Source organism: Gracilinanus agilis, chromosome 4, assembly GCF_016433145.1.
Source record: "Gracilinanus agilis isolate LMUSP501 chromosome 4, AgileGrace, whole genome shotgun sequence".
Classification (NCBI taxonomy): Eukaryota; Metazoa; Chordata; class Mammalia; order Didelphimorphia; family Didelphidae; genus Gracilinanus; species Gracilinanus agilis.
The window spans coordinates 208,335,832-208,360,995 of NC_058133.1; the positions used below are offsets into that span (position 1 = coordinate 208,335,832).

Below are 25,164 nucleotides of genomic sequence, written 5' to 3' on the forward strand. Positions count from 1 at the left end.
TGTCTTTCATCACTTCCTGTGGTCCACCTCTAATTCAAATGGACAAATGGCAGTTTCTACATTGATTTGGACTGCCCAAAGGGCAGTCCCTTATTCTTGATTTGTTACTTATTGTCACGTGTGGGTAACTCGTCTCCCCTCCCCACTAAGGGAGGTGGGAGTGACATCATTAGCACGCCTGTGTTGAGTAGATTCTTGACTATTAAATGGGATAGAGCTAATTCTATTTACACAGCAAGTCTCTTAACCCCTATTGCAGTGATTCCCAAACTTTTTTGGCCTACTGCCCCCTTTCCAGAAAAAAATATTACTTAGTGCCCCCATCACATACTATCACCGCCCCCTTACAGTTATTCACCGCCCCCCTGGATGGCTGCAGCACCCACCAGGGGGCGGTGGCACCCACTTTGGGAATCACTGCCCTATAGTCTAGCTCTTACCACTCTTCTGTCTTGGAACCAATACATAGTATGGATTCTAAGATGGATAGTATGGGTTTTAAATAATAATACACAACATTTAGTCTTGATTGTGATCCTTGCTGTTTAAAAAATCATAGAGACGAGAGGTCCTGGGTTCAAATTTGACCTCAGACACTTCCTAGCTTTGTGACCCTGAGCGAGTCACTTAACCCCCATTGCCTATCTCTTACCACTGTTCTGTCTTGGAATCAATACACAATACTGATTCTAAGATGGAGGTTACAGATTTCAAAAAAGATTTTCATGTACAGAGATGACAGACTCAAGATACAGAATGGGGCTTTGGACATGGCAAAAGAAGGAGTTTGCTTCACGTTACCATCTATGTTTATTAAAATATTTTTTTCAATGGTAGAGAGGGGAAGTAGGAGAGGAAATAAATGTTTGTTCGTTTGAAAAACAGACTGTTGAAAAACATCATTTAAATATTATTCTTCTCATTGGTTGACAACAGAAGATCCAAGCCTACCATCAGCCTTCAGGCAGGCACAATGGCAGCTTCAAAGATGGTTTCCCTCCCTTTCTTTTTTTGGATAGGAAAACTCTCTGATAAAAGTCAGGGATGTTCCCTCCCTTTGTAGGCTGCCCGGATGGTAACTAGGAGTGAGCAACGTGTTATGGTCTAGCTCTCCTTCCAACCTGATGGCTTGGGGAGTTTTGAGCACAGGAGTCGATGGAGGGGGATTAGAATGTAATGTTTTCTGATTTATTCAAGGTTGGCTAATAAGAGGGATAGAGAGAATGACCGTCTGGGATGCCAGGAGCCATGGGGCCAGCTGGGCTCAGATGGACCCTTATCTGGGAAGCTGTGGTTGGGTATAGAGGAAGAGAGCTTCTGGGTTGGTTTTAGAGGTGAAAACAAAAAGCAAAGGACAGCTGACATGAGCTCTGTGCCAGCTATCACACAAATGCCAGGTGGATGAGCCAGGGCTGTCTTCTCAGGGAGAAATCCAAGGCTTTGGTTCCTCTCCTCAGGCTTCTCCATGCAGAACGTTAACTCAGATTCCATAAAGGAGAGGAAGTAAAATTCCCCCATGATTGCTCTGAATCCTAACAAGGGGATTAAGGTCATCCTTACAAATATAGCTTTGTATAAACATGGATATGAAGATATATTCCATAGCAAGCAATATACATTGGCTTTCATTCCTCAGAGAGAGGAACTCTTAGAGTTGTAAAATTCGAAGATGCAGAGCCATATTGTTATGCACGTAATAAGAAAGAGATATAGAACCACAGACCAGACCTTAGAGAAAGCATTAAAGAAATCTAAAGAATTTCATTGACCTTGCCATTGTATCCCAGGTCCCTTGTTTCTCAATCAGTCAAAAAGAATTTATTGGGGGGCAGCTGGGTGGTTCAGTGGATTGAGAGCCAGGCCTAGAGAGGGGAGGTCCTGAGTTCAAATTTGACCTCAGACCTCCTAGCTGTGTGACTCTGGGCAAGTCACTTAACTCCTATTGCCTAGCCCTTACTGCTCTTCTGCTTTAGAACCAATACATTGTATTGATTGTAAGATGGGTAAAAAAAAATGTGCAATATAGAGAAGTGGAAGCAGTGAGTAAAGACAGCTTCTTCTAGGAGTCTGGCAATGAAAGGAATTACTGATACAGGATGATAACCTAAGAGATGTAATGTAAGATTGATTTGTTTATTTGTTTTGATGGATATGGGATACCTGGCATGTTTATTAGTCAAAGGTGAAAGAGTAAGGGGACAAAGAGAGATTAAATATTAGAAAGTGAGGTTGGGGGAGGGCAGTTAGGTAGTTTAGTGAATTGAGAGCCAGGTTTAGAGATCAGAGGTCCTGGGTTCAAATCTGACCTCAGACTCTTCTCAATTGTGTGACCCTGGACAAGTCACTCAATCCCTGCTGCCCAGTCCTTAATGCTTTTCTGCCTTGGAACCAATTCCAAGACACAAGGTTTTATTAAAGATACTCTGTCCTCAGTGAGCGGGCAATCTAATGGGGGAGACAACATGCAAATAAATATGAATAAACTGACTATATGGAAGACAAATAAGAAATATGTGTTTGTTGATTGAAATAATCAGCCAAAGGAAAGTACTAGAATTAAGAGGGATTGGAAAGACTGCCTGAGGAAGAGAGTTGATGGAAGCAGGGGAAGCCAGTTGGAGAAGGAGAGGATTTCAAGTGGGAGCATAAGTAGAGAAAATAATCCTGAGCTAAGAGGAATATCTTGTTCGGGGAATAGCAAGGAGGCCTGTGCCACTGGATTAAAGTTTGGAGGTGTAAGGTATAAGAAGACGGGAATGGCAGGAATGGGGGATCCAAAGTCATTGGAGGTTCCTGCCCCAATCTTTCTGTTTACTTCACAGGGGACAGAAGCAGCCCTTGTCTTTTTAAGGGTAGGAATTGTTATCACTCTGTATTTCAAAGTTGTGAGACATTTTCAGCCTGCGTGATAGGGCTTTGACGTACCACTTCTGGGGATGGAGAAGGGAGGGCATATGAAGTAATTGGCACCCCAGGCAGGAGAAGCCTATTAATGGCGCAGTCTTGAACTTGCAAACATCTGGACAAAATGGCTTTTTTGTGTGTGTGTGCCCTAATTGAGGTTTAGGATTTAGATGGCATGGTGAATAAAGAGCCAGGCCTGGAGTCAAGAAGACTCAGCTTTCTGAATTCCAATCTGGCCTCATACACTTAGTAGCTGTGTGACCCAGAGCAAATCACTTACTATTTGCCTCAGTTTCCTCATTTGTCAAATGGTCTGGAGAAGGAAATGGCAACCTACTCCAATATCTTTGCCAAGAAAACCCCCAATGGAGTCACAAAGGGTCAGACAAGACTGAAAATGAATGAACAACAAAAAAACTGAAGTCTGAAAATGACTGACTTCTTCCATTCTCAGGGTAAAAGGTATAGATGAGTGTAGAAAGGAGGAAGAGGAAATTGAACTTGCTCTTTCTCACCACTGGGTTATGTAAAAAGAATATGCAAATATGGAGAAAGGGATGGGGAGTAAGCATCATGAGATGAACTTTATTCTTATCTGAAACAGATAACAGAGTGCTGGACACATACATAGAGTTTAGCATGGAAATACATCAAATGGAACTGGCTAGGGGGTTGGAGGGATGTTACACGAAAAGATCCTATCTAAGAGGAGGTGTATGCTAGTAAGAAAGAATTTTCTTTGCAAGAAAAAATAACTTCTGGTTTAAGTTTAATCTACAGTAACATTTTCTCTGTCACTTTCTATAGCCTAGATCTGCATTGGTGAACCTATGGAACACATGCTAGAGGGGTTGCTCCCCTCCCCCTCTCCACGTGTGCCTGAGGACATTTCTCACATGACCCACCCCTCTGCCCAGCAGCCAATGGGAGTGCTTCCCCCCTCCCATCTGGGATAAAGGGGTGGCTCACAGGCAGTGTGAAGGTTGCAGTTTGGGCACTCGGTCTCTAAAAGGTTCACCATCACTGACCTAGATAATCAACAAGGCATACCAGGAGAACAATCTATATAAGAATAGCAACAATATAAAGAAAACAATATAACAATATAAACAATATAAAGAAAAACAATTTTAAAAAATTTAAGAACTCTGATCATCCAAGATGGTGGAGGGAAGGGAGGGAAGGTGTAATTTGGAACTTAAAATTTCAGGGAAATGTGTTGAAAATTTTTATTACATGTATTTGGTAAAATAAAATATCTTCAGGGAGAAAAACCCAACTCTGATCAATATGTTAAGATGGGATGGGAACCAACCCCATCTTAACTAGAGAAGAATAAATATCAATCAACTGAAGGATCTTAGAATAAAAAAAAATATATAATTCTTAGAAGGAAAAGTATGTTTTATAATCTATAATGTAAAGTTTAAATTCTTTTTTTTTTTTTTTTTTTACTGTTCTTTCTTTTAATATCTCCAGGGTACTGGTGTGTACATGGACTGCCATCCGTTCTTTCTCTCTTAATACATGACTAGCCCACCTCCTTTTCTAGTCTCTTAATGGTGATACTGATACCATTTCTCTCTTGGAAGTCATCTTTGCTAACATGTTATGGCCTGTTTGTTCTCACTATGCATCTTTTCTTTGTTTTGGAGGGCACTAGAGATTGTTAATCTTCTGGGATTGCGGTGTTCAGTGATTAATAACTATATAGGGTCTCTGGGAGAATACTGGTATTGGAGATGGTCTTTTGTCATAGTAACTAATTTTGATTCATTGGAAGGCCTGTTCTGTTTACCAGGATGGATCTAACAAGATGTCATGCTTTTACTCACCTATACAGGGTCCTAGCCCACAGTCTGCCTGAAGTTTTCTTTCTTCCTTCCTTCCCTCCATCCTTCCTTTCTTCCCTTCTTCCTTTTTCCTTCCTCCCTTTCTCTCTCCCTTACTGTTCTTTCTTTTTCTTTCTTTCCTTCCTTCTTTCTTTCTCTCTTCCTTTCTTCCTTCTTTCCTTCTTTCCTTTCTTCCTTTCCTTCTTTCTCTCTTCTCTTCCTCTTTCTTCCTTACTTCTTTCCTTTCTTTTTCTTTCTTTCCTTCCTTCTTTTCCTTTTTCTTCCTTCTTTTCTTTCTTTCTTTCAAAAACTCTTACCTTCTGTCTTAGAATCAATGCTATATGTTGGTTCCAAGGCAGCAAAGCAATAAGGGCTAGGCAGTGGGATACAAGTAATTTGCCCAAGGTCTCACAACCAAGAAATATCTGAATTCACATTTGATCCCAAGACCTCCTATCCACTGAGCCACTTTGCTGCACCCAAAAGTTCTTTCTTGTTCTAACATAGTCACACGTGCTCATACTGACACACACCGTCACATAAACACTTAGACTCATGGATAATCTCTCATCTTCCTCTTTGCATCTCTCTCTCTCTCTCTCTCTCCTTTTGTCTCTCTTTCTCTCATACAAATGCACACACATTCACACACACAGATTCCTAAGGAGACCCCCATACTAGACACCACTCTCCTGGATATGGTTCTTTGTCTCTGAATTCTCAAGGCCTTTCCTTTTTCCAGCTACCCTGCACTGACCTCTGGGCCCTCATAGTGAGGTATCTAATGAACCCCAAGAACACAGTTCCTCCTGGAACCTACTGAGCAATTCTAGGGTTAGAAAACTAGTATAGTACTAGCATCTGTCCCTGTCTTCCTGTTTGTCTCATTTGGTTTAGCTCATATCTCAACTTCTTTTCCTCTCCAATCTCTATTCCACCTTGCCATAAGAGAGAATTTGAGCCTCAACTTGGTTCTGAGAACAGAGACTGAAACTGAGCCATTGGCTGCTTGCACAGGCCCAGAGCTGCTGGCGTAGTTTTGCCTGGTTCACAATAGAAGTCTCTTCTCCAGGTTATGAGCCCTTGGCCCCACTCCCACCAGCCGCCTCAGGTGTGCCCGTGTGGCAGGACCGCACCATCGCCTCCGCTCAACTTCGGCTCCTAGAGTATTCAGCTTTCATGGAAGTGCAACGAGATCCAGACACGGTAATGGGGTGGAGAGAATTCGACTTGGTCCTGAGAAATACATGATGAACAGTGTCTTGGAGAACTTCACCATCTTGCAGGTGAGGGATGTTCCTCTTCTATTCTTCTTCCCTTCCCCAATAGCAGCTATAGAATTCTCCAATGCAAAGGCTGGAAAGGGATCTCATCCTATGCCTTAGTTTCCCCTGTGTTCCATCTAGGCAGCTAGTTGGCACAGTATGTATCCAGAATGCTGGGCAGGGCAAGGCCAGGCGCAGCTTGTGGCTATCATGCCTCTCCTAGGCCAGTTCTACAGTTTAAATTCTTTTGAGAGTAATTTCAGGATAAGGATTTTGCCATCTCCCCAGAATCCAGACAATGAACCTGTTTGGTGAAGACACCATGAAGATCAAAATTGAACTTTGGGGTGCAGTTGATTCGAACTATAGGGAGTTGAATGAGTTGAATGCATTTGTTTTGAATGTACACTCTTATGCCAACAGGGGACTGCCCCCAAATTGGCTTTTTGTCAATGCGGCTAGTTTTATCCATTTCTTTTATCCCCAAATTTCTGCAATTTAGAAGTTGACTATGTTTACAGATCCAGCGAAGAAAAAGGGCCAACCCTTTTTTTGCCGGATCTCAGGAGAAAATGTGTATTTGGAATTCAGGGAGGTGACATTTAAAAGTGTCTTACAAACTTCCTGTGGACATGTGGGAAACTTTGAGACTACATCCCCCATGATCCAATGGGTTTCCAGTTAAACGTCACACAACGGGAACCAACGTATAACGCAGTTTAAATTTGGAGGGCGGGCTTGAGACGACCTCTTTTGCTACCTGAGTGGGCTCCCGGAGGACTGAGAGGAGTAGGGAAGGTATGGAAGAAAACAGCAGAGGCGGCAATTTGAATTTTTTACAGGCGCATGGTCGATTTATTCTATCAACATGGCTTTAATTAAAATATTAATTTCTCTAATAATATCAGCCTTTATAATTTTTAATCATTACAAAAGACCTTGCACCAGAATGAAGAAGTATATCTATGTATAGGTGTAGGAAATTCAAGACAGGAGCAGGTCCAGCATCCTCTGGACTCTTTGGAAGAAGGGTCCTTTTCCAGTCAAGGGGAGTTCCTTCTCTTCCCTCTTTCTCTCCTTCTCTCTCTATCTCCCAGGCATTTCCTTCTCAGAGGTTTCCAGTACTCCCCATACTCACTCCATTTTCCAAAATCTCTTTTTAACTTGATTGGTGATTTATAGATGATCCCCAGGCCATAATCAAATTTCCTTTCCCCATTCAAATTAGATTCTTGTGTGACTTCAAAGGCCTTCTTGCACTTAGACTAGGGTCTTTTCATATTTTCATTGAGATGGGTTTTCTTCTAGTTAAGGTGGCAGAACTAAAATGGGGAAGGATAATTTATATCCTACCCTTATAAGGTCAATTCACTTATTCTTTGACAGAGAACAACCTGGCCAGTTTCTGTGATGCAAAGAAGGATCTTTAAAAGTAGTTGCAACTTCCTATGACCAGTTTTTTCTCCTTCCAACTTGGCCTTGAAGGAGCTTCTACTTGGGACCTCTGACTGCTCTTGGATCTTCCTTTAGGACTACTGTGTGGGTGAGTGAAAAAGGCTGACTCCTTTCCTGGCTCCTGGAGAGACTAGTCTCCAGAGAGGTCCACTCCCCCATCTTAGTGGAGGAGACCACGTGGATGGAGCTCTTGCTTAATTTACCCCTAGGCCCTCTGGCTGGGGCTTCTGGAGCCCTGCCGGAGTAAAGTCAGGGCCAGAGCAAATAGTCTAGCTCGTTAAGCTAGATTTCTTACTCTGCCCTCTTTCTCATTTCTCTACTTTACTCTTTCCCTCTATTTTGTAAATAAATACTGCTATAAAAAAGTCATTTTGACTTAATATATATTAATTTTGGCGACCACATTCTCATATATTTAGTCCTACCTTAATTTTTTTAACCCTTACACTTCAAAGGATGTGGACGATGTGGATCTTCTTTATCTTCCCATCAGTGTCCCAAATGGCATCTTCAGATCAGCTGGTGGCAGAGTTTGCACCCATGGAAGTCAATGACAGATTGGATTTAGGATTCTAGAGAGCCAGAGCTGGAGTCAGGGGGACTTGTGTTCAAATCTGGCCTCAAATACTTCTCTGGCCTCAGATACTTCCTAGCTGTGTGACCCCAAACAAATCACTTAAGCCCAATTGCCTAGCCCTTGCCCTTCTTTCTTGGTGTTGTTACTACTAAGACAGAAGGTAATAGGTTGTTGTTTTTTTATTTAAAAGGAAAACCTTCTTTATAAGGAAAACTTCTTGAACACTCCACAGATGGGACAAAAGAACTTCATGCAAACATTAACTTTGAGCTATCTGTAGGCTATATGTGGTCTTTAAACTTGAGCCCACTCTCCTGAACTCTGTATATATTAAAGGGAGAGTGTGCCACAGACCTTTATTGTATTTCGTTATTAAATACCTCTTTCTTTTTCTCAGTTATTTTTTGGCTTATTTCTGTTGTTTAATTTTTCTTTTTAAAAATTTCAATTACATGTAAACAAAAAATCTTTAACATTGAGTTTTTTTAAATATAATTTTATTTATTTGTTTATTTATTTATTAAACCTTTACCTTCCACTTTAGAATCAATACCATGTTTTGGTTCCAAGGCAGAAGAGCAGTAAGGGATAGGCAATGGGAGTTAAGTGACTTGCCCAGGGTCACACAGCTAGGAAGTGTCTGAGACAAGATTTGAACCTAAGACCTCCCATCTCTAGGCCTGGCTCTCAATCCACTGAGCCACCCAGCTGCCCCCCATTTTATTTTATTTTTATATTTTTCCATGGTTACATGATTCATGCTGTCTCCCTCCCCTGTTCCCACCCCTCTCCCAGAGCTGACAAGCAATTCCGTTGGGTTATACATTAACATTGGGTTTTTAAAAAATTTTTGAGCTCCAAATTCTCTCCTTCCTTCTCTCCCCTCCCTTCCTTGAGAAGACAAGTAAGTTGATATAGATTATACAAGTGCAGTCATGCAAAACATTTCCACATTAGCCATTTTGCAAAAGAAAACGCAGACCAAACCCACCCCCTCAACCCAAGAATAATAGTTTAAAAAAAGGATGCTTCCATCTGTTTTCAGATTCCATCAGTTTCTTTCTCTGGAGATGGAGAGCTTTTAAATACCTCTTTCTAAAAAACATTTAAGGTTGACTGTTTAAATGATTCTCAACTGATAATCTTTGAGAAAAGAATATCTATGGAGGCTTGAGCCAATAACATTAGGAAATCACACCCAGCCTCCCCCTGGGTATCTCTAGATCCCTGAGTGGGATTCAAGCCAGCCAAGCTCTGAGAACTCAACTACTTAGTGGAAGAGTAGGGATGCCCCATCTGGCTATAAATACAATGATCAACCATGTCTTCAGAGAACAGATGAGGAAATATGTTACCTACGTTGTCATATTTTTTTTTAAACCTTTACCTTCTACCTTAGAATCAATACTATGTATTGGTTACAAGACAGAAGGGTGGTAAGGGCTAGGTAATGGGGCTTAAGTGACTTGCCCAGGGTCATCCAGCTAGGAAGTATCTGAAATAAGATTTTAACCCAGGACTGGCTCCCAGCTGCCTCCCTCACAGATTTCTATGGACACAAGATGCAAAAAGAGACAGACTTTTTTTTAACAGGTCTGCTGTGTAGATTTATTTTGCTGGAGTTAGCAATAATGGTGCCTCACAAAAGAGACATTGAAACTTTTTTTTTTTTAATGAATGAGAGAAAGGAAAAAAGTTCAAAAGGAAACAGATTTAAAAGTAATGTTTATACTTTGTTATATACTTAACTTGGTTTTAATTCACTTTTTTTCAAGTAACAAGCATTTATTTTCTCTCCTTCCTATCTTCTCCCACCAACTGAAGAAAAATAAAACTCATTTAGCAAATATACATTGTTATATTCTTCAAGCAAAACAAATTTCCATCCTGGCTCTGTCCAAAAATGTGTCACATTGATTATACACTTTTTTTTTAAGGCAAGTAGTATGAAATGGAGATTTATGATTTGATACAAAATCCCCTTTTTTGTATTCTTCTATATATATGAAAAATACTCTTTTTTGGTGTTTAGGTTGAGGATTTTTTAAAAAGAAAAAAGTTAAAAAGACAAAGTCTCTGTTCATTGAAACATTTGTTCAAATGAACAAATGGAAGAAGGTTAAGAAGAAAGCACAAACAAGCAGGACAGTTTGAAAAGAACATGTTGGATTTATTATATACTTTTAAAGAAGTAAGCTTACATAACAGGGATCCATGGTTTCACATATAATCTTTTTTGTTCTGTTTTGCCTAGGGACATTTTCTTTGGGGATGGGTAATGTTGGTTAATTTTTTTTAATTCTGAAAAGAAGAAATCCTTCCCATTGTGTATGATTGTTCACTTTAGGCTTTCAATTTACTCTCTGGAACACATGTCACTTGACCTCACAAAAGAAATGCCCGTGTGTTGGTGTGGAGAGTGAGGTTTTCCAGAATTAATATATTTAGATATGTATTTCTTCTCACTTGTTTTATCGTTTCATCTGGAAGCTAACCCTCTCCTGAATAGTTTAGGTCCTACCTGGGTTCCTACTGAAGCAGACACACAAGACACTTCCTGTGGTCCACCTCTAATTCAAATGGACAAATGGCAGTTTCTACATTGATTTGGACTGCCCAAAGGGCAGTCCCTTATTCTTGATTTGTTACTTATTGTCACGTGTGGGTAACTCGTCTCCCCTCCCCACTAAGGGAGGTGAGAGTGACATCATTAGCACACCTGGGTTGAGTAGATTTTTGACTATTAATGGGATCGAGCTAATTCTATTTACACACCCTCCCATTCTGAGAGCTGACATTATCATTTCTTATAACACAATAGTATACCATCACCAATATGTGCCACAATTTGTTCAGCCATTTCTCAATGGATGGACATCCCCTTAATTTCTAGTTCTTTGCAACCACAAAAAGAACAGCTATAAATATTTTTGTACAAGCAGGTCCTTTCTTCTTTGTAATCTAGCCCAGTTTTCTAGAACTCAGGTTGACCTCTATTTCTCAATGAAGTACTTCAGTGAGAAGAATAGTTCTCTAAATAGGACCAAATAAGGTTAAACTGGAAAATAAAATATCTCTCAGTAATGCTATTATTTCTGTACATTTAAAAAATTTTTCCTTCTTAGAAGCCTTTTTAACCCTGGTCAATTTTTGTCTAACTTACTGGAGAGCTGCTGACACCTTGACCAGAAACTTAGGAAAGAAGGTGAAAATCCCTTCAGGGATCTTCTGGAGGCCAGGCTAGAGGCAGCGGGAAAGATGTTCCTAGAAGAAAAGGCTTTAAAAGTCATTTCCTGGGGGCAGCTGGGTAGCTCAGTGGATTGAGAGTCAGGCCTAGAGACAGGAGGTCCTAGGTTCAAATCTGACCTCAGACACTTCCCAGCTGTGTGACCCTGGGCAAGTCACTTGACCCCCATTGCCTACCCTTACCACTCTTCCACCTATAAGTCAATACACAGAAGTTAAGGGTTTAAAATAAAATTTAAAAAAAATTAAAAATAAAAAAATAAAAGTCATTTCCTACATACAAAGGGTATTTTTCCCCATTATATATATATATAAATTTTTTTTCCCCAAGACCCAAAGACTACTCTTCCCCCCCCCCCTCAGAAGTATGGCTTTGTAAGGTCCTGGGTTCATATTGTCAAGGGAAAAACCTAAGCCCAAAGAAGGACAGAGCTGCTCTCCCCTGTAACCCCATCCGAGGGCAAAACCTCAGGGAAATTTAAAAAAAACAAAACAAAACAAAACAAAAACAACCTTCACTTCCCTCCCTTCCTCTTCCTCCTCAGATCCCCTCCCTTTCCTCACAGCAGAGCACCTCCCCTCATACCTTTGTAAAGGAGAAAATTATGGTTGGACTGAATATTTAAGAGTTTTGGTCTTTAGGAATTGATTACATGATTCCAAATTAAAGACTCAAGTCAGAACGACTTATATGGTAGTTTATTTACAAATAGGAAGAGTGAAAATATGGAAAATGAGAGAGAGAGAGATAATTACTCTGGCCTGGTCCAAAGGTCCAAACCAGCCAGGGCTTCAGAGGCCCCAGCAAAGGAAAGCACAGAGGTTAATTAAACAAGGCTTCTAGCCACAAGGCCTCCTCCAAGATGAAAACCTCTTTGGAGGTTAGTGCCTCCAGAAATGCCAAGGAAAGGGAGTCAGCCTTTCACTCACCCCGTGACAATCCAAAAGGAAGCAGTCTGAGGTCTCAAACCCAAGCTCCTCTAAGGCCAAGTTTAAAGGGCAAAATTCCCCTCACAGGAAGTTACCATTATATTTATTTTATTTTTTTTATATATATTTCAGTTTTTTTAATACTATTGGCAACAAAGAAAATCAGAACCTTTATAGGGATCTCAAAAGATCATCTTATCAATTCCTTTGCTTTCAGATAAATCAAATCATAATGAAATGTCAGTCATCCAAACCTTTCTCAAAGCCTTCTTTTTTTTTATTTTTAGAAAATTTTTCCATGGTTACATGATTCATGTTCTTACTCTCTCCTCCACCCACCCCTAACCCCCCCACCCCACATGCATTTCCACTTTACCACCATAGTTCTTTGTGTCCCTGCATCCACCTTCCAGTTCTATGTAGACAAATGGCAGCTTAAACTTTCCTTTGGACTGCCCAGGGGGCAGTCAGTCATTTTTGATTTGTCACTCCCTAGCACACATGGGTCATAGACTACTCCCCACCCCTGCCATTTAATTCTTAAGTGGGGTGGGGTGTATACATTCCTGGTGGCTAAAGTCTAAAGAATAAATAGGGGAGAGATAATTCCATCTTCACACCTTATCAAGACAGTTGAGGCCATACATTGTCACCTCCTTCTTCTTGATTCTACACATTGAATTCCCCCAGCATTAGCTTCTTTTCTCATGTTGGCGAACCTATGGCATGCATGCCAGAGGGGACTGCTCCCTTCCCCCTCTCAACAGCACCTAAGGATATTTTTCACATCACCCATCCCTCTGCCCAGCAGCCCAATGGGAGTACTCCCTCCCCTGTCTGGGGTAAGGGGACGGCTCACATGAGAGATGAAAGGTGCAGTTTGCGCACTCCATCTCTAAAAGGTTCATCATCACTGCTCTAGTCTCTCCACCTTCACTCCAGTGTCAGAGGAAAAGTCATCCTTCTTCTAGCCTGTTAATTTCTCTTCTTATTTTCCTGATTCCCCTAATGCTACTGCCATTACTCTAAGGTCATCTTCAATATATCTTGTCTATATGTTGTTTGTTTGTTATCAATCTTGCTACTTCACTCTCTCACTCTCAATATCCAATCAATTAGCGATCCTGACCATTGTCCCTCCACAACATCTCTTGCATCTTGCCCTTTCCCTAACTCACACAACTATCAACCTTGTTCAGGCCATCACTTTTCACCTGAGGTTCCTGCTTGGACTCTCTGCTTCCATTTGCTCCCCTCTCCACTCCATCCTTCACAAAGCTACAAGATTGTTATTCTCAAAGCACAGACATCACTTCCCTCAAAGAGCTTCACGATACAGTATAGCCTCCAGGATAAAATATAAATGCTTCTGTTTAGCATTTAAAGTCCTCTACAGTCTGACTCCATCTTATCTTTCTAAACAGATCTTATATTAATTCTCATTATGTATGCTATAGTCTGGCCAAAGTGGGCTGCTTGCTATTCCTTACACATGACATTTTGTGTCTACTCCTGGACCTTTGTACAAATTATTCCCCCATGCTTGAACTCCTCTCCCTTTACCCTTTTACCTTTCAAAATCCCTAGCTCCAGGGAAGGTAGGTAGCTCAATGGTTTGAGAGGTAGGCCTAGAGAGAGGCAATCCTGTCTTCAAATCTGGTCTTAGACACTTCCCAGCTGTGTGACCCTGGGCAAATCACTTGACCCCCATTGCTTAGCCCTTACCCACTCTTCTGCCTTGGAGTCAATACATACTGTATTGATTCTATGATGGAAGTTAAGGTTTAAAAAAAAAATCCCCTAGCTCTCTTTAAGGCTCAGTTCAAATGCTATTTCTTCTCATTTCCCCTAGATGGTCCACATTCCCATAAGCGACTATATATTTACTTCTTATGTGTAACACTGTACATTGAACATTGGACCCGTTTTATTGTGTGACTCGAGTGTTAAGTTCCGACAGAAACTATAATGTGTGATTATCCTTCATAAAAGTACCAGATATTGCTTTACTTCAAATACTAACCCAACCCTTCCCATTCCTCTCTGGTACATGAAAGATATCTTTCTATGAAGCTATGGTTATTCACATTAGCCAACACAAGGATACTTGACCTGCAAATACAGAAGCTACTCTCACCACCACGAAGTACAGGTATTTTTGACTGTTGATGTAGTGCTAAGCTGCTTTCGTCCATCCTTATTGGCTGAGCTCAAAATTAATCTAGTAGATGAAATATAGCTTGAAATATTACAATGTGAAGTCCGATCCATAGAGTTTATAATCCTAGCTGAACTCTCCTCTTTCTTTTCATTGCCCGCTGCAGTCTTAGACGCAGAGATTTATTGCATTGTAGAAAAAGGGAAAAGAAACTAGACCAAATGTTTCTGTATGGAGGTGTATGTTTTTGGCAATCTCCTAAACTTCCTCCTGGCTGCCCTCTATTAGGGGAAAGTCTGATGCTGGTAACTTGCTAGTTCAGGTTTGATATTGGGATGAAATAAGACACTTATAAAGTCAATAAACAGTTAAAAAAAAAAGATATACTTATCCCTTGGTGGTATGAGATAGAACACTGGACTTAGAATCAGGTAGACTCATCTTCCTGAGTTCACACACTAGCTGTGGGAGGCCAATAAGAGAAACAGAGTCTCAAATATATATTTTTATCTGGATCCCATCAAAGATCAATGCAGTCCGGCAAAGCCATGTGTTGACCCTTCCCCTGTGCTAGTCAGAGCCAGATAGGATGGGTTATCTAAGATAAAAATCTTGACTCCTCTTTTGACTCCTTTTCTGATCCATACCTTTTCTTATTGAGAAACATTATAGTCTTATTGGAATACTTCAAGTTCTTAGCAAACCAACAGTTAAGAGGTTAACTTTTTAACCAGTCAAGAGGTTAAGCTTTTGGGTGAAAGGGAGTTTGAATTTCATATATATTAAACTTGTGACTCCATGGTACTTTGGAGTAACTTTTGAGCTACTAGCCATTGCTTCCAATCTGTTTCATTCTTTGTCATCCAAAGCTACCTCAGGTCATTCAGAAAATCCCTGGTATATAGAGCTGGACCTCTATACTGGGCAAGTCACTTAACCTTGTCTGCCTCAGTTTCCTCATCTGTCAAGTGAGCTGGAGGAGGAAATGGCAAACCACTCTAGTAGAGCTGCCAAGAAAACTCTAAAATGGGATCCCAAAGAGTGGACACAACTGAAATGAGCCAACAACAAAATTTATCCTTCCCATAGTAAGAATATGAGACAAAGGTATAGTGGCTCTTAGCTTCTATAGACAAAGCTCCCCCCAACCTCATCTCCAATTAGAAAGGCAGTAGGACAGGTTACAGTGATTTATGGTATGTTCTACTAAGTCAACGGGGCCCTAATTCTACATTAGGTAACCAGGAAGCCATGAGGAACCCAAAAAATGGGATCATGAAGTGTTGGACGTGACTGAAATGATTGAACAACAACAGAGGCTTCATCAAGGTAGGCAAATCTAGGAGACAACTTTGCCACCTTTTAGGGAAAACCAATCCATATTGTAGAAAGAAGGGAAGAAGCACCAGAAACCCCAGTAGATATTAGTCCCATCCCATTACACCCTCCCTTAAGGTCTGGTGGATGGAGGAATGGGGATCCTGGTAATATTCACTCAAAGCTCATAAGAAAGAATTAAGGGATGGGATGTCCTCTCCCTGCCTCAGGATGATAGACTAGAAACAAGGAAAAATGAGGAATATGGGGAGGAAAATCCAATTTCTTAGCTCAACAGCCCAACAGAATTTACAATAACTAGTAGCGTCAGCAAGTTCTTGATTTTGTATTACTTATTTCCATTTTAGCCACATTGTAAAAAAAAAAAAAAAAAGGCAAGATAAAGTAAGTGAAAAATTATGTTTCAATCTGCATCTCTCTCTGGATGTACATAGTATTTTTCTTTTTTTAAAAACCCTTACTTTCTGTCTTAGTAATAACTCTAAGACAGAAGGGCAAGGGCAGGCATGTGGAGATAAGGGACTTGCCCAGGGTTACACAGTTTGAGTCCAAATTTGAACTCAGGTCCTTCTAATTCTAGGCCTGGCTCTCTATCCATTATGTTACCTAGAAGCCCCTACATAATATTTTTCCTCATAGGTCCTGTATAAATGGAGATTTTGAACCTTGGACTTCATCCCCCATAAGTTCCTTAATATTTTCCAAAATTCCCTTTAATTTCTCCTGCGCCTTCACGTTTGTGTAGTCACATTATTGTTTTATAGGTTCTGTAGCTCCTCCCTCTTTCTTTTTTGCTCTGGCCAGTGGACTGAATAGCTAAGTCTCTTACTTTAGTTATTATTAATAAAACTTTATAAAATATAATACTTAGCTTTTGCATGTTAATTTTAATCTCTACAGTCCTTTGGTATTGTCTTAGATCATTGTATTGGCTAGAGTATCACCAAGTTTTTGTTGCTACAATTCTATAAATCAGAGGGTTTTCTACCCCATGCTCACTCAAGACAGAACTATTTCTAATGTACATTCTCTGCTCTAGGATCAGGGCAATCCTACTATATCACAAATTGTGGTCCATCTGTGTCCTTTGGAAAACTTTCTGGACCCTCCGGTCTCCACCAAAGTGGAGAATAAAGCATTGCAGAAGTACTGGTGATGTATACACTTTGTTTTTACTTATCTGCATACTTGTTTCTCTGAGGAGAAGGCAAGCCCCCTGAAGGTGGGAAATGCATTTCTCTTGGTGCCTAGCACAGTCCCTGGCACAATTTAAGCCCTTAATAAATGATTGTTGGATTGAAGTGAAGGTTATTGCTAAAAACATCCCTCTAAGTATTTCTTTCTCTTACATTTTCAGACTTGATACTAAAGTTCCATCCCATTAGAACTAAAGAGCAGGGGCCATCTTTTTTTCTTTTTGGGGCACCATGTGGCATTTTGCACAGTGCCTGGTACATAGCAGGAGCTTAATAAATGATAATAAATTATAAAAAAAAACTGATGGAGAAGGAGCAGCTAGATGGTTTGATGGATAGAGAGCCAGGCCTGGATTTGAGACCTCCTGGGTTCAAATGTGGTCTCAGACACTTCCTAGCTGTGTGACCCTGGGTAAGTCACTTAACTCCAACTGCCTAGTCCCTATAGCTCTTCTGCCTTGGAACTAATACACAGTATTGATTTTAAGACAGAAAGTAAGGGATTAAAAAAAAAAAGAACCGATGAAGAGATTGGATGAAATATAGTAAAGGGCCTGGGGACAATCAGGTAAAAGCCTGTCCAAAGCCCAAAGTTACTAGAAAGAACAGGTGTGGCTGGGGCCCCAGGAATTGAGAGAGTTATGTACAGTTACATGCACTGGTCCCTGCCCTCCTGGGATTTTCCTTCCCTGGGGACTGAGGTCATCTCCCTAATTAAGACCTAGAGAGGCCACCCGTTCCCCACTGAGTGAGAGACTAGGGGGTCTATCATAAACTAAGCAATTATTTCCACCACCATCCCTTCTTTTTTGCAGCCCACTAAAAGGGAGGGAAATATTTTAATGGAGGGAGGGAAAACGAAGAGAGATGTGGGGAAGTCATCGGAATAAGAAACATGAAAGCAAGTGCAACAGCAGGAGAGAGAATAGGTAAAAGAAGCAGTATTTTGGCAGAATGGGAGCCACTACAAAAGCATACAACCTGTTGCGAGGATGGGGAAAAGAGACAGGTCTAAACAAAAGTTCCCCTCTCCTGAGCTATGTAAGGCAAAGAATGGAAAAGGGAAGGATGTAAGAAATTTTTGTCTTCAGTCAGCAATTCAGGAATTTTAATAATAGGATGGAGGAAGTGCCACGGTGAGGAAAATGCTTAGCCAAGAGGGTTCTGAACTGAGTAGCTCCAGAATAGGGAGATACCCTTAGACGTATTCCGTTAGGGCCGCTCTTCTCCACCCACGATAGCCCCAAATTGTTCTTTCCTCGAGGCCCATCCCATCAGATAAGGAGGACTGTCAGTCCTCCAGAGGGAAGGCCAAGTCAAGTACTTCTTGGCTCTACCTGAAACGGAGCTGGGGAGGTTCAGCTAGTGAAGCTGGGATACCTTCCAGGGATTAGACTCAGAGCTGAGTCCGAAGGCGGGACTAGGGGTAAGTGGGGGGGCGGTCCAAGCGGGCCGTGGGGGCGGGAGGGGGCTGAACCTTTGAGCCCAAGCCCGGCGGGGCGGTGCTGCCTCTCTGCCGCGCACAGCTTGCTCCTGGGCTGGAACAGTGCAGGCGGAGCCCTTGGGAAGCGATGGACGTGAGCGGTCCTTTCAACTGTCCCATCTGCCTAGAGCGACTTCGGGAGCCCGTGACGCTGCCCTGCGGCCACAACTTCTGCCTCTCCTGTCTGGAAGCCCTCTGGCCGCACCGTGGGCCGGGGGGAACCGGGGGCCCTGGGAGCACTGCCCGCTGCCCCCTGTGCCAAGAGCCCTTCCCCGACGGGCTGCAGCTACGTAAGAATCACACGCTGTGCGAACTGCTGCAGCTTCGCCAGTCTGGTCCGGGCCAGACTCCAGCTACTGCCCCGGCCCCAAATCAAGCCCCAGCCCTGGAGCCCTCGGCCCCCTGCGCCCCAGAGACTTGGCCAGAGAGCGAGGAGCCAGTGCGCTGTGACGCGTGCCCCGAGGGCGCGGCCCTTCCCGCGGCGCGATCCTGCCTCTCGTGTCTGGCCTCTTTCTGTACCGCCCACCTGAGGCCCCACGAGCGTAGCCCAGCCCTGCGTGGCCATCGCCTGGTGCCCCCCTTGCGCCGGCTCGAGGAGAGCCTTTGTGCTCGACACCTGCGGCCCCTGGAGCGCTACTGCCGAACGGAGCGAGTTTGCGTGTGCGATGTCTGTGCGGACCAGGAACATCATGGCCACGAGCTACTTTCCCTGGAGCAAGAACGGGCTCTCCAAGAGGTAGAGGTCCAGGAGGCTTAACTCCCTGGAATGGAGCAGGCAGGCTACGAGTTGGGAAAGGGAAGTACCCGAGGGGAGTCAGCGCTTTTTTGGCCAGGTGGTAAGGGAAAAGCTCCTAACGGTATCTCGAAGAGATCTGTTGGGGGAGCAGGAGATCCAGGACTAGGAGGCGCTGGCCTCATCACCTGGACCCTAATACAGCCTGGTGGGAAAGGCTGGGAGGGAGCCTTGGTCTTGCTCGCAGCTTTCTTCTCCTGCCGCAGCTTTGAGCCACCTCGGCTCCCACAGACCGGATTGGAGAGCCGTTACACAGCCCAGGCTCCCTTGGCCCTTCCTGGCCCAGAACATGGCCCGAGTGGATCAGATTTGCCTCTGCTCGGGGACAGCGGGTTGGTGGTATGGGGTGGGGCTAGCTGGCCCAAGCTAGCTCACAGATCCTCTCTGTCCAGCTGTCCTTGGGGGCTCTTGGCGGGAGCATGTGCGGGGCCCCGCCCATTCTTCCCTCTCGAAGCGCCTCTCGCTACACTCTCCTCTCTCTCCCCCTCCAACCCCGACCGTTTCCTTTGGCTCCAGTCCCGGTCTTGGCGCCTCTGGCCTCGGGATTTTCCGTCTCCTCCCTGGAGCGGAGCGCCCACCACCTCCAGCCTGGAGGGAGTGACTCATGTTACCCCGGGGCTTTGCCTAGAAATCTCTTTTTGGAGAAACGGTTGGGGGCACCAACCCGGTAGGATACTAAACCTCCCGCTAGAGACCACTTAGGTCCGGCACTGCCTCCGCCCCATTCTCCTGCCCTAGTCTATGTCACTGGGCCTTTTGCCTCGGGCTGGCCCCATTACCCACCACTCACGGGGTGGCAGCCAACTGTTTATCAAGCTTGATATCACCGAGTTAGTAGAGAGAGACCTCAGGGGTCATTTAGCCCAGCTGGTAACGGAAATGTGATCGCCCTGACAGCTTCCCCACCCATACCTAGCAGGGGCTTGATAGGAAACGAATTCACCCTCCTCCTCTAGAGCCTCACTGACCCGGGAGTAGCCCTTTCTTCTTCTGGATAACTCTAGTTGCTAGAAAGTTGGTTTTGTTTTTTAAATAATGGGCCTAAATCGGCCTCCCGTCTATTAGTTTTCATTTTGTCTTTGCAAACTAAGTCGACATGCCATTCTTTCAAATACAGAAAATATTTGAGGACTCTCCAGTTTTCTCTTCTTAAACATCCCCGATTTCTTCATTAGGAACTCATACAGGAGGGTTTCAACCCTCCCGATTGGCCTCCTCTGGCTGTAATAAATAAACAGTTCCCTCGAATTTCATATATTCTTTGAGGCTAAGGCAGAAGTGGATCCCACCATAATTACCTTCCCCCCAACATTCCATAGACACCTTCACCCCTGGACCCCTGGAACACTAAGTCTATGTTAGCTGGGTGGGCTCAGAGATGGATGCTCTCTTCCTCAGGCTGAGAGCCCCCAGGTCCTGAGTGCAGCGGAGGACCGCTTGGATGAGCTGGGTGCTAGCATTGCACAATCTAGGAGGACTGTGGCCCTCATAAAGGTAAGGCCCCTTGGGACATCTGGATTCTGGAGAGAGAAGGAGATGGGGCTTGGGTTACCACTATCCCTTTTCTCTCTTGTTTAACGTGGAGAATCTCCAGAATAGGATAACCTTGACCAAGCAAAGTAGGCAGATAACTGGTGCCAAAGGAACTCCATGTACATATAGCATAGATTTTCCCCAGGTTCATGCTCTGCCACAAGTCTGATCCAGGACAGAGTTCCACAGTTGGTGCCTTTCTCTGTGTATTGTTTTAACTGTTTCATTCTAGGTGGAATTGTAGGTATGCATAATAGTAAGACCAAAAAAATGATCTTAAAAGTCACAGATTCATAGAGTTTAAAAGACTTAGGTAGCTCAGTGTTTGAGAGCCAGGCCTAGAGACAAAAGATCCTGGGTGCCCTCAGACACTTCCTAGCTGTGTGACCCTGGGCAAGTCACTTAACCCCCATTGCCTAACCCTTACCACTCTTTTAACTTGGAACCAAAATGCAGTATTGATTCTAGGATAGAAGGCAAGGATTTTAAGAAGGAGGGAAGGTGGGAGAGAAGGAAAGGAGGGAGGAAGGGAGGGACTCCAGTCCCCTGCCAGAAATAAGAATTCCTTCTGCCCATGACCATTGAGTTGAAATCTAGACTTTAAATTTCTCCATCTTTAGGGGTGACAGGTAGTTCACTATTTCATGGTAAAACCCACCACATTTTGGGACAGCTCCAATTCAGAGGAGAGGAAGGCAAAGATAAACTTTTCTTTTCTCTCTTCCTCTCTCCTCCCCACCTGTGCAGAGCGCAGCACTGACAGAACGGGAGAAGGTGAGCCAATTGTTCACTGAGGCAATAGGTACCCTCCAGGGCTTCCAGTCCGAAGTGATGGGCTTCATTGCTGAAGGCGAGGCTGCCATGCTAGGTCGGGCACAGGGAGAGTTGCGACAGCAGGAGGAGCAGAGAGCCCGGTTGAGCTCGGCCCGACAGAACCTGAATCAGGGCCCTGAAATCGACTCCATTAGTTTTCTGCAGGTGAGGAGGGGCAAGTCTGGAATAAGGGATAGAGCTTCTGGGAAGGGGACATGAGGGCCTGGAGGGAGTGGTGTTCTGAGTGACATTCTGGGTGGAAAGGGGAAGAGACCAAGGAAGGAATCAGGACTGCCTAAATAGCCAAGTCAAGAAGAAGCCAGCTCTAAAATGAATGCCCTTGAAAACTGTAGCCAGGGATCTGGCATTTGGGGCTGCACTCAGCCTCTCAGGAAAGGCTGGTCCACCTTGGTTCTGGAGAGTTGGGCAAGGGAGGAGTTATGTAAGCAGTGCCTCACCACTGTAACTGGCATTCTACCCTGGTGTAGGAACTTCTGGCGCTGAAGTTGGCACTGGAGGATGGGGGTGGCCCTGGAACAGGCCCCCCAAAAGAACTGAGTTTTACCAAATCATCCCAAGCCGTGAAAGCTGTTAGAGACCTCCTGACTTTGGCCTGTGCTAACCAGTGGGAGTTTCTACAGGGAATGGGCAGGGATACGGAGAACTCACCGAAGCTGGGTTTGGAAGGTGGGTGTCTTTCCCCCAAGGTGACTCACCACTCATCCTTGCCCCAGGTGACTCACCTCCTCTCTTCCCCCAACTCCCTCCCCTCTAGTCCTTGGTGCCCACCCAGGAGCTGGGGCTGGGAACTCTTCCTGGTACAGGGTGGGGCTGGAGCGGTGACTATGCTTGGAACTGTAGCTCTGGCTAATGATAGAATGGGGACCAGTCCCCAAGGGAGGAGCTGGATGGGAACTATTTAAAGGAAATTTTATCACTTAGAACTCTTCTTCAGTAGCAGGAAAGGATTGTCCTATCCTGTCTTGCCTACAAGACAGAGACTTGGGGCTAAGAAAGAGAGGTGGGAAGAAAAGAAGCTGGAAGCAACCAAGCTAAAACTTAAAAGTGGAACTTTCATTTGCAAATGGTTCAGGACATCCCTCCCCTCCCCAACTCTGCCATTTGGCATGGCCACTCAAGGCACTGGGCTGGGGCCCCTGGGGTGTGATTGTGGACATAGACTGACATGGCCCCTTCAACTGCTAGGCTTATAGGATTATTACAGAATTATTGGCTATAATATGGGCAGCTATATGGCACTTTGGATAGAGTGCCAGGCCTAGATTCAGGAAAACCTGAGTTCAAATTTGACCTCAGACACTAGCTATGTGCCTTGGACAAGTCACTTAACTCTGCTTATCTCAGTTTCCTCATCTATAAAATGAGCTGGAGAAGAAATGGCAACCCAGTACTGTATATGCCAAGAAAACCCTCAAATAGAGTCACAAAGAATTGGATACTAACTTAAAAAAAGATATTTTATGTATAATATAATAATAATAAGCTAGCATTTATTTATGTAGAATATGTTATAGAATATATAATTTATTTACATAATATTATTAGCTTATTAAGCTAGCACTTTAAGGTTTACAACGAATTTTATATATATTATCTCATTTCACCTACACAGCTACTCTATGAGGGAAAGATGGGAAAAACCAAAGCTGAGAGAGATTAAGTGACTTGCCCAGGGAAATATGCACTAGAAAATATTAGAGACAGAATTTGAACTCAAGGCTTCCTGACTCCAAGTCAAGCATTCTACCTACCTTGCTATCTAGTTGCACATTATATTATTATATTATCACACTTTTATTTTACAGATGAATAAACTGAGGTTCTGAGAAGTGAAAGTGACTGACTCAAGGTCATATAGGTAGTGAGCAGCAGAGTCAGGAGATTTAATTTTGAGTGTTCTCACTCCAAATCTAATATTCTTTTTTTTTTCTTTTTTAAAAACCTTTACTCTCCATTTTGATAACAACTCTAAGACAGAAGGGCCAAAGCTAGGCAAACGGGGTTAAGTGATTTGCCCAAAGTCACACAGCTAGGAAGTGTCCGAGGCCACATTCGAACCCAGGTCCTCCTGACTCGGCACTCTATCCACTGTACCCCTTCACTGCCCCCTCCATATTCTTTACGTTCTTTTCTTCTTGAAACAGCACAACCTTCTCTCTCCCTCTCTCCTTCTCTTCCTTCTTTCCTCCTTCCGTCTAGATATCAAATAGATACGTCTAGACATGGCTTAGCAAGGGAGCAGTCTACCAAATCCAGTCTAGGAAGAGCATGTCATCAGCAATCTTATTCTTTTTTTTTTTTTTAATCCTTAACTTCTGTGTTTTGGCTCCTTGGTGGAAGATTGGTAAGGGTGGGCAATGGGGGTCAAGTGACTTGCCCAGAGTCACACAGCTGGGAAGTGTCTGAGGTCAGATTTGAACCGAGGACCTCCTGTCTCTAGGCCTGGATCTCAATCCACTGAGCTACCCAGCTACCCCCTTAGCAGTCTTATTCTTGATGCTTGGTTGTATGTCATTCAGACAGCAGATCCATCAGCTTAGTCAACCATTCATGAACAGTTAGTGAGCATGAAACATACCCACTCCAGATTCAAGTTCCTTCTTTTGTTGGCTAGTCAGTGTTGACCAAAATAGATTGTTAGAGACTGTCTACCCAAGCCACTTCCCTACCCTCCTGGGCATTGCCTCGGACCAAACCCTTTACATTCCTCTTCCTACAGCTGATGCAGAATCTCAAGATCCTGACAGCACCAATGGTCTAGAAAGTGAGGAGTCAAGGGACTACTTCCTTAAATGTAAGTGTGCGCCTGGCCCCAGGCTCCTTTTACATTCGGTACTCATGGGTCTTCCATGTTCTCTGGGGCTGGTCCCAGAAGCATGCCCCCTGATAAAAACCTGTGGCATCATTTAGACATTAGAAGGACTAAATCTGGGACCCTGGAGTCACACTGACAGACTTCCCAAACCTTGGGCCTGCTTGCTACTGATTCAGATGGTTTCTTGTCTTTTATTTCTATTTATTTTTATTTTTTTAATATTTTAAATTTAAAAATATATCAAAATTTATATAGTATTATATATTATGTATTACATAATACATTATATATGAATATATATTATATAACATGTTATGTATTATATATTTATATATAATATATTAAATGTAAATATATTAAAATTTAAAATTTCTTTTCCATGGTTACATTCATGTTGTCTCCCTCCCCTCTTCCGTACCCCCTCCAGGAGCTGACAAGCAATTCTGGGAGTATTATCACTCCAAACCTCAGTTTCTGGTCTTGAGTAGAGCCTTGCCCACCATAAGGTGTTGAGAGAGTTGGGTAGAGATGACCTGTGTTCCTTGTGTGTTTGGAGGGGTGTGAATGGGAACGGGGGATTGAATCCCTGCTATATTGGAAGAGAGAAACTTGATCCTGGCTCTGTGCTGTCTCCCTCCCTTTCTCTCCATCCCTCTGTCTCTCTGAAGTTGCCTTCATCGTAGACCTGGACAGTGACACCGCAGATAAGTTCCTGCAGCTCTTTGGGACAAAGGGCGTGAAGAGGGTTCTGTGCCCCATCAGCTACCCAGAGTCTCCCATGCGCTTCACCCACTGTGAACAAGTG

At 43.3% G+C, this 25,164-nt stretch overlaps 2 protein-coding genes across 2 annotated transcripts in view; both read left to right on the forward strand.

The window, feature by feature from the left end:
* The window catches only part of TRIM65 (tripartite motif containing 65), a 25,546-nt gene extending 17,536 nt beyond the window's left edge, over positions 1–8,010 (forward strand). The window contains exons 6-7 of the mRNA XM_044675145.1: positions 5,809–5,942; positions 7,912–8,010. Coding sequence (XP_044531080.1) covers positions 5,809–5,942; positions 7,912–8,010 — 233 coding nt within the window. The remainder of the gene's footprint in view (positions 1–5,808; positions 5,943–7,911) is intronic.
* A 10,456-nt stretch (positions 8,011–18,466) lies between these two features.
* Positions 18,467–25,164, forward strand: part of TRIM47 (tripartite motif containing 47) — a 32,632-nt gene continuing 25,934 nt past the window's right edge. Inside the window, exons 1-6 of the mRNA XM_044675146.1 lie at positions 18,467–19,120; positions 20,576–20,671; positions 21,458–21,688; positions 22,012–22,210; positions 24,264–24,338; positions 25,028–25,161. Of these exons, the coding sequence (XP_044531081.1) occupies positions 18,473–19,120; positions 20,576–20,671; positions 21,458–21,688; positions 22,012–22,210; positions 24,264–24,338; positions 25,028–25,161 (1,383 nt within the window). The 5' untranslated portion in view covers positions 18,467–18,472. The remainder of the gene's footprint in view (positions 19,121–20,575; positions 20,672–21,457; positions 21,689–22,011; positions 22,211–24,263; positions 24,339–25,027; positions 25,162–25,164) is intronic.